At 39.0% G+C, this 9,523-nt stretch overlaps 1 protein-coding gene across 1 annotated transcript; it reads left to right on the forward strand.

The window, feature by feature from the left end:
* Window positions 1–622: 622 nt before the first annotated feature.
* LOC147162915 (peptidase M20 domain-containing protein 2-like) lies at window positions 623–8,947 on the forward strand. The gene is made up of 7 exons (XM_086095258.1): window positions 623–1,144; window positions 4,688–4,836; window positions 5,354–5,496; window positions 5,833–5,987; window positions 6,175–6,301; window positions 7,815–7,922; window positions 8,015–8,947. Exons 1-7 carry the CDS (start codon window positions 713–715, stop codon window positions 8,167–8,169), a joined length of 1,269 nt encoding a protein of 422 aa, XP_085951384.1. The 5' UTR covers window positions 623–712; the 3' UTR covers window positions 8,170–8,947.
* Window positions 8,948–9,523: the final 576 nt, after the last annotated feature.

Genomic DNA, 9,523 nt, shown 5'->3' on the forward strand with positions numbered 1-9,523 from the left:
CTTGTTAACAAAAGGGTAAGAAAATGTTAAACTAATAGAAATAGTTCAAATGAATATTTGACGTCTATAACCGTCAATGGCAGTGAATGAGTTAACAAGGTTAGTGTGCTGCTATTATAAAACCTTCATTAACTGTACTGACAATTTTCTATGTATCGTTCTAGCATTTGTAACATCTCCATTATAGTAAAACATAAAAAAAATCTGCATCCACACTTTAACGGCAAAGTCTATACGCTAAAACTTTTTCCCTGTCACCAAAGTGTTAAACAAAACCCGTCTGTTTATGCGCCACTGGCTAGGGTGGAGTTGTCAGTGATCATGTCTGCCAAGATCTTCCTGTGTGATCTTGTGGGTCTGGAAGCAGCCGCCAATCTCCACAAAAATGAACGAGTCCGGCATGGGAAGAATACAATCAAAATTTTTCAACATAACTTGTTCCTGCAACAATGACAATGTGCTGTATATATTGTCACCAAGAAGGAAATAAAACAGCAGGGAAACGACCCAAAAGATTTTGAGGCATATTTGTTTTTTTCCCCCCAAGTAAACCGCTTCTTGGTGTGAAATATAAACTGTATGGTGCAAGGTTGCCATTCTGATAGAACGGCACTCTTTACAAGCCTGAGGAAATGTTTCTTGCGGGGTTCCTCCTCCTCTTTAGGTGATCTAAGGTTAGATACACAAATTGACAGACAGGCAAGACCAGTTCATGCATGGCTTTGTGTTTCATATGCCTTACAACATGGAGCAAGCGCAACAGATGAAAAAATTGCTTCAGTCGTCCATAGACAGTCACAGGAACGAGCTGCACGGTTTGAGTCGGGATATTTGGGCCCATCCTGAACTCGCCGGTAAGGAAAACTACGCCCTGGATCGATTCCTGCGCTTCCTGTCCTTGGACCCCGCTTGGAGCGTTCAAAGTCCCTACAAGATTCCCACCGCCTTCCGGGCCAGTTGGGGTCCGGTGGGAGGCGGGGAAGGAGACCCGCTCGTGAATGTGGCCTTCCTGTGCGAGTACGACGCCCTGCCCGAGATTGGCCATGCCTGCGGCCACAACCTGATCGCTGAGGTGGGAGTGGCGGCAGCTTTGGGTCTGAAAGCTGCCTTGGAGGGACAGACGCAACTTTCAGTGCGAGTCAAGGTAACCGCAGTGGATGTGAGGAGTTTAACTCATTCACTGCCATTGACGGCTATAGACCTCAAAAATTCATTTGAATTATTTCTATTAGTTTAACATTTTTTTACACTTTAGTTAACAAGAGTATGAAAACCTAGAAAAAATATTGTACATTTCGAACAGATATAAAATTTGTGATTAATCGTGAGTTAACTATTGAAGTCATGCAATCAATAACAATAAAAAAAATTAATTGCCTGACGCGATTTAAAAAAGAAGAAAAGATTATTAAAAATTAGGGGCGTCAGGCGATGATTTTTTTTTTTAATCGTAATTAATCGCATGACTTCATTAGTTAACTCACGATTAATCACACATTTTATATCTGTTCTAAATGTACAATAAAGAAAATCTAGGTTTTCATACTCTTGTTAACAAAAGTGAAAAAAATAGTAGAAATAGTTCAAATGACTTTTTGACATCTATAGCCGTCAATTGCAGTGAATGAGTTTTAAAAGGAAGCTTTTTTATTTATTAATTATTTAATTAAATGAGATTAACTACAATTTGTACAGGAGCAGGAACAGTGATGAAAAATGGCCACTAAGCTATTTAAAGGAACGGTTACTGTATGTCACATTCAGCAATTAAAAGGCTAAACAGCCATTGAGCATGCTGAGGAACAGCAAAGAAAAAAAAAAAAAACGAATTGCCTGCCACGTTCAGCTGGCTGTTTGAAATAATTGTAGGCTAAATGCTAAAAACATAGCATTTTGCTCCCATTATGCCGCGGATATTGACTTGCGCAATTGTGGCATTACCCCGTGGCATTATGGGAAAAATTGCTATGTTTTTAGCATTTGGTCTACATTTTACTGATACGTTCGAATGTAGTTCATGCTTCCGTACACTAGGACAACTACACGACACAAAAGTCTACAAATGAGTGTGGTTTAAAAATAAGTCATAAATCAGATTACAGTGCTAATGCAAAAACAAAAAAACAAAAAAAACTGCGGCTCTATCACTTCAACATTTCATGTTTCATAAAAAAAATGATATATAAATATGTGTACTACACTCTTAAAGCACTGAACTTATCAAGATTATATCAATAAATAAATAAAATGTAGGCAGTATGCCCACAAAAATGAAACATTCTTTTTGTTCCAAATTGCAGCCTTTGCATTCTGCTAAATTTGTGATGCCACTTCGGATTTGATTAATTGTTCAACCCAATGGTCGAAGGTGCCTTAAACATTGATGAAATAATGATGACATGCCAGTTCCATTAGGATGTTTTGATGGCGAACCAGTTTACAGAACAAGAACCACGATGAAAAACGCCGCCAGTCAAATCTACTGGCTGAAGATGCAGGAACAGCAATGAACAAAGTTTAGATGTTGGATTTTTTATTTCGTTATTTAAGAAACCAAACCAGGGTCGATTTTTGATGAACTTGATGTTTATTTATTGTGTGTTGTTTTGCGACAGGCTGGGGACCAGTCCTGGGTGTACCCCGCCTGTCGCCCAAAGTCATCTGGCTAGACTCCAGCTCATTTGTAACCCTAATGACATCAAGAAAATGGATGAATGGATCATTGAATTGAAACAGCTGAATCCCCAAGTCCCTTTTCCACACACATACATACGCACACGCACGAACCATACGACCAATTTTCTTGACCGGCCATGACTGTTGTCATAGTTACATTAAAATGAAACTACTTACACAAAGTTAAGTCCATTAAAAGTAAACACGGCTGAATAGAGCAGACTGCAGTCAACATATTAATATGTTCAAAGAGAAGGCCTTCCATCACCATCCAAGAATGTTCCTCAATTGTTGCTATGGAGACCTCGGCTGTCATTTCGTGATTGAACTTTAAAGAACAAGAACATCCTTTTGTTTGCCCCACCAAAGGAAGCAAATTCCTTTACACTCCTGCTGTGTTTCACATTCTCCACACGCACGATTCAACATTTTGAGAGAAATGCTGGAGTGGAGAGGCCACACGCAGCAATAGTAAAAACCCTCAGCATATATAAATAATAAGCACACTCGAATTTTAGGGTTACACGTTGCTGTGCCATAGTGTGGGATAAAGTGTTTTTACTACTACACTTCGATGTTGCGTGACTTAGTCTCTTCTCGAAATAAAATTGTCGTTGTCACGTCAATAAGGAAATGGAGGCGACTCTCATTCTCCTCAGTGTTAGCGTGCGTTAGCTGTGTGTGTGGATCGGCACGAAAATGTAAAACTGCATGAAAGCACTTCATAAAACTGGGTGGTCTCTAAAGCAAGCAGTGATATAGACATTTGTTAAACACTGTATATAAATAGAATTTTTATATGTTCTGGAATTGACTGGCAACCAATCCAGGGTGTATTCTACTGTTTGCCCAAATTTTAGGACAGGCTAGCGCAGTGAGAGAGATATGCAACTAGCTAGCTAGCAGCTATCTAGCTAGCTATTGATAGAAAACGTTCTTTGTGTTCTTGCGTGTTGAAATAAAACTCAAAGTTGAGATCTGTGAAGAGGCTTTCTTGCAAGAGATTTTATTCAGAAATTTCTGAAGTCATAAAGGACCCCACTGAATCAGCAGTCCTCCTTCTGGACTCCTCCCAACTTATACAAAAACAGTGTTTACAGAAAATAGTCTCCCCCCCTACCTGTCTCCTGTCCTTGTGGGAAGAGTGAAATACAAAAAACTGATAATAAATCTTCAGCTCGTATCTTAGTCCACTCCAGATGTAGGAAAATAATTAGTCCCGGCCCTTTCTTGACCTCTTGACCTGATGATTTATGAACAGTCTTGCACTCTTCTAAACATATACCCCTTTATAGATAAGAACAGAAACCTTATTAGACATTCCTTTCCCAGGGACTAAAACAAAGACACTATACATCGAGTAAATTTGAATGAACTGTTTTCTTATTACTACACAGCTATAACTAAATTCAAAACGGTTAAAATATAAATTGAAAAATGTTAACACTATCTAGCTATCTATCTAGCTAAATAGATAGATAGATAGATAGATAGATAGATAGATAGATAGATAGATAGATAGATAGATAGATAGATAGATAGATAGATAGATAGATAGATAGATAGATAGATAGATAGATAGATAGATAGATAGATAGATAGATAGATAGATAGATAGATAGATAGATAGATAGATAGATAGATAGATAGATAGATAGATAGATAGATAGATAGTGTATTTTATCGATCCCCTGAAAGACATTAAAGTTTTGGGGTTAACATGTCTGTCTCACAATTCTGAGCTTCTTGCTTCAATTTTTGTTTTAGCTCGGGCTAGCTCGGTTTTCTGTTGGTACTCGGTTTTCCCATGAACGTTCTAAAAACGTGCATGTTATGGTCATTGGAGACTTTGTGCTCTATTTTTGTGCCCTGCGGCAAGTCTAGCGCAAAGTGCTACCTAACTGTGTGCACGGGTGGAGTTTTCCGGACGGGCGCAGGTAGGAGGCGTGTAGTTTAGGACTTAGGCAAGGACTGTATCAAATTAAACTGACACTGACAAGTCTTTGTCCAGGTGACTATTCTTGGAACACCAGCTGAGGAGGACATTGGAGGAAAGATCGAGCTGCTCAACGTGGGAGCATTTGCTGACATTGACCTCATTTTCATGGCCCACCCGTCAGTGGAAGACGCACCTTTCATGCCTGGTGTTACGGCAGCCGCGTAAGTTGCTTTTCACTCTACGATGTCACCTTGCTACTGATGGGCTCTTTGCACAAAATCCACTACTTCCTGAACTCAATACCTACTCCTTCATTTCCTGTCTATTCATGATTGGACTAACTGATTAATCCAGGTGTGTCTGGCCACTGTCGTCGTGGTTAGTGAGGTTTGTCCAATCATGAAAGACAGGAAATGAAGAAGTGGTATAGAGTCCAGGAAGTAGTGGATTTGTGCAAAGAGCCCATTGTTTGCCAATCAGAGATTTTTTTTAGCTATTGATTTTTTTGGCAGTAAACAGGCAAGTCCGAATTTAAATTGACGCGCCTGTTGTTAAAAGTGTGTGTGAGAGTTTCAACTATAAAAAAATACATTTATTTTAAATGGTCTCTCTCCTACTATATGGCAGATTTTCATTTATTGCAGGTGGGTCAGGAATGTATCCCCAGTGATAAACAGTGGTTCGCTGTTTGCATTGTCATGTCTTTCGAGCCCTATAAATGATCTTTGCCTCTCTCAGCATGGTGGTGAAATATCACGGGAGAGCGAGTCACGCATCATTCTGTCCCTGGATGAGCATAAACGCCTTGGATGCTGCCGTGCTGGCTTACACCAACCTCATGGCACTGAGAAGTCAGCTGAAGCCCGGCAATGGCTTTCAAGGTGCGCTTCAGAGACCCCCCCAACACCCCCCAAAAAAGTGGGGTACACGCATAGGCTACCGATTTTTTTAAATCTACGATATCTTTAATGTTATCTCCAGCGTCAGTAATGAGTTGTGTGTCTTTTTTTACCAAGACTGACCTGCGTGAAGCAATGTGGAACATGCCACAGGGCCTCCAAAGGAGAAAAAAAAGAAGCTAGCTAGCAGTAATTAACTATTAGTTTATCTGCTAATTATAGTATGGTTTCAAACTTCTTGTTGTTTTTGTTATGGTAAAAGACATCGACATCCCTGCAATATAAATGGCAGCGTAGTCCTTCTTTTCCTTCACACAGGCATCATCAAGCACGGTGGGGTGACGCCCAATATTACGCCCGCCTATGCAGAGTTGGAATTCTTTCTACGCGCGCCTGGGCTAAAGGAGCATTTTGAACTGAAGGCTAAGATAGAGGCTTGCTTTATGGCTGCTGCCATGGCGACCGGTTGCCAAGTAAGTCACGTCATAAGCCACATTTGGTACACACAATGTTGTCCAATATGCGATTCGAAATGTAGACCTGTAGCTTTAAGTTGAGAAGAATCACAAACAGTGCAATGGTGTGGTAGAATGCCAGCCGCGTTAGCTATAATTAGTCTCACCTTTATTTCCTTACCCTCCATGCTTGTCTTTTATTTAGGTGGATATAAGTCACCCAGGCCATGTCTATTCTAACATTCTGCCCAACGCCACGCTGGCAAAGCTCTATGAAATCAACGGAAAAGCTTTAGGCATCCAGTTTGCGGAAAAGCCTTTGAACTTCAATGGTACGTCATCAACATTATTAGATGTTGTTGTGGACTAGAATGAATGGCCAACACAATTCATTTTGGTAAGAATTTCAATGAAGGTTATTAATGTTTTATGTTACCAAATCATTTCAATCCTCTAAGAAACACTTCAAATTATTAAGTCATGTTTTATTGCCGAGGTCTGTTTCATTTTTTACCATGTGAGATAAAAAAAAAAAGTTTTTTAAATACAATCGCAACAAATGAATATCTTTTTTTGTTGTTGAGGAAATCTAAAATTTTTTATAATTTAAAGTGATACTTTGACTCGTTTAGGCATTTTCAGCTATTCGAAGATAATATATATATTTTAGCCTTTAAAAACACATTTGCTGTTGATTCAAAATCACAGGTGCTCAGAGCTCAGGTAACGACCAATTACGGCTCACCTGTTTTCTGGGTTTGGTCACGTTATGATAGAAAACTGAGCAATATGGTCATCTATGAAATGATCAATAGTGTTGTGCTCGTTACTAAAAAATAGTAGCTAGTTACATTTACTAGTTACTTAATTTATAAAAGTAACTCAATTACCATGATGATTACTTAAACAAAAAAGTAATACGTTATTATTAAAAGTAACTCTTTAGTTGTGTTTTTTTAAAAGAACATACACTGTTCCTTTATGTTCAACTAAAATAAAGTAATGAGCGTATTTCCACGTCGAAAAACTCGTCTTGCGCTCGCCTTGACCCACAATGCGTCTTCTTCGTTAGCACGGCAGCCGAAATCCATTGTAAACAGGAAGTATTACAGTACACAGCAGCCATCCAGTCATTGTTTGATTCTGAATCGCTTATCGTCACGAGTGTTGCACAATTAATTAATTAATTAAAATAATTTCTCAAGTAACTGACTAACGCAGCATATTGTAACTGCAACCGAGTTACTGTATTTAAATGATGTGGTCGAGTATTAGTTATTGTAAAAAAAGTAACTAAGTTACAGTAACGCGTTACTAGTAACTAGTTACTGCTCAACACTGTCAATAGCACACAATCAATGGATTTGATTATTGGGAGAATTTGCATTTATTTAATAAACGCTTCATTGTCATTATATTTCCGATAAAACAAATATTGTGTATATTATCAAATATTAAAATTGTTTATAGACATGTATATATAATAATGATTAAGTTAACGTGTATGAGTTAAATACAAATTTAACCTATATGTTTGAAAAGTACAACTGAAATGAATTTAAAAAATGTAATATACTGGATTAAAATAACAATACATTCCGTGCCTTTTGGACATTTTATTCAGTGATTCTATTGTGTACCACTAGAGGGCGCCTGCGTTGACTTGTCGTACATGAACCGCACTTTGAAAATGACAACTTCAGATAGCTACTAGCAAGTCGCCCTTCGAGCCAAGTAGTGCACTTTAATTAGCCTCAACTGCTTGAAGATATGATTAATCAACATTCATTTCCACACACGTGAACATGAGCGAACGCATGTGTTCGTACTCGTCCAATCTGGCAGCTTCCTCCGACTTCGGCAACGTGTCGTTCGTGGTCCCAGGCATCCATCCCTTCTTCTACATTGGCACGGACGCGTTTAATCACACCGAGGAATATGCCACAGCAGCAGGTAACATAATAATATTTGTTTGAACCGTGTTGTTTGCATGTTTACCACGTGCGATTTCATCCCCTCCTCCTCGTCGGCGGCGTCTTTGCCAGGCGCCGAAGAAGCCCAGATGTACACCCTGAGGGCGGCCAAAGCTCTGGCCATGACAGCTGTAGATGTGGTGTGCGGCCCACATCTGCTGAGCCAAGTGAAAAAAGACTTTGCTGTGGCCAAGATGAAGCAAGAGAACTCAATAAACAACATTTAAAGCAGTAATATGGAAAGGAAGAAAAAAAAAGCCTGTCTGTGATGGATCTTACATTTGTATGCCACCGCAATGAAGCTAAAGGAGCTTCTGGCTTTAATTATTTAAAAGCTTTCACAAAAATATGACATTTAGCGTTCACGTATGAAAGCCATTTTATGCAGAGAACTCAATCATTTTCAAGGTCTCAGTAAATTGCTAATTGACAGTTGTATGTAAAACCCTCAATTGTAATATTTGGATTAACATGAGTAGTGCGGAGCTCACAGACATCATCTTTCCTGCTTCTTGTTTCTTTCATTTGTAAAATCTTCAGCTGAGTGTCAGCAAGCCTCTCCATTTCATTTTTTTTTTCCATTCAGGAATGCTCCCTCTCATCCTGTTCTTTAGTAAAAGGCAGTCACGTTGAATATTCTTCAGTGGCCAAGTCAAGCATATGAATTGAAAGTTAAAGGTCCTTCACTGTAAAGCGTTTTCATCCAAGTATTGAAAATTGTCGTGATGCAGGCCTGATATGCTTTGAAGAAGATGGCAGATTGTTGTCACAAGTACGTAATAGCCGCTACTTTGTAGAAATTACTGCTAAACCTTCAATTGCTTTCTGTCTATTGGCAGCCCCCCCCCCCCCCAGACTAGTTTTATTCTCATTTTTTAATCAACTTCGGAGGGATGTCCAGTTCTTTTGTGCCACATTTTGTCAATTTAATGATGACTGTCTTCACGACTCTAGCTGGATTTTGAAGTATTCGGTTTAGGTGAACGGTATGGGATTTTTAATAGGTTTTAGGTGAATTAAAGAGTACGCACTCACATGCACGCACACATGCACACACACACACACGCGCACATACTCACGCACATACAAAAAAAAAAAAAAAGAGAGAGCAATGATGATGACATGTCGAATCGGTAAAATTACCGAATGAACAATACTGAGCTCTCTCATAAAGAATAAATAAATAAATAAATAAATAAATACAAATAAAATAAAAATGAAGACTGTCTTCCATGATATGAATAATACCCTGGAAATTCTTTTGTACCCTTCTGACTCATACGTTTGATCAATAAAATCCCTCTGATGCCGTAAACGCTCTTCACAGACCACGGCTTTTGATGTGATAACAAAAATTGTCAGGAAAAGCCTACTAAAACTGCTGAACTTTATTTTGGTTTAATAAGAGACACTATACGCTTATAAGGGACCGCAAACAGATGATGTAAAGTTGGCCAGAGCGACCACAGATCTGCATTTTGTGTTCGTATCTGTGTGAATGATTCAGAGGGTTCGATGCACGCTATATCAAATCCACCACGTGTCGCATAATCTGTCTGCCCTCGATCGAATTCACCAAAA

Source organism: Leptonotus elevatus, chromosome 14 (genome assembly GCF_054856555.1).
Source record: "Leptonotus elevatus isolate MCC_2025b chromosome 14, RoL_Lele_1.0, whole genome shotgun sequence".
Taxonomy (NCBI): Eukaryota; Metazoa; Chordata; class Actinopteri; order Syngnathiformes; family Syngnathidae; genus Leptonotus; species Leptonotus elevatus.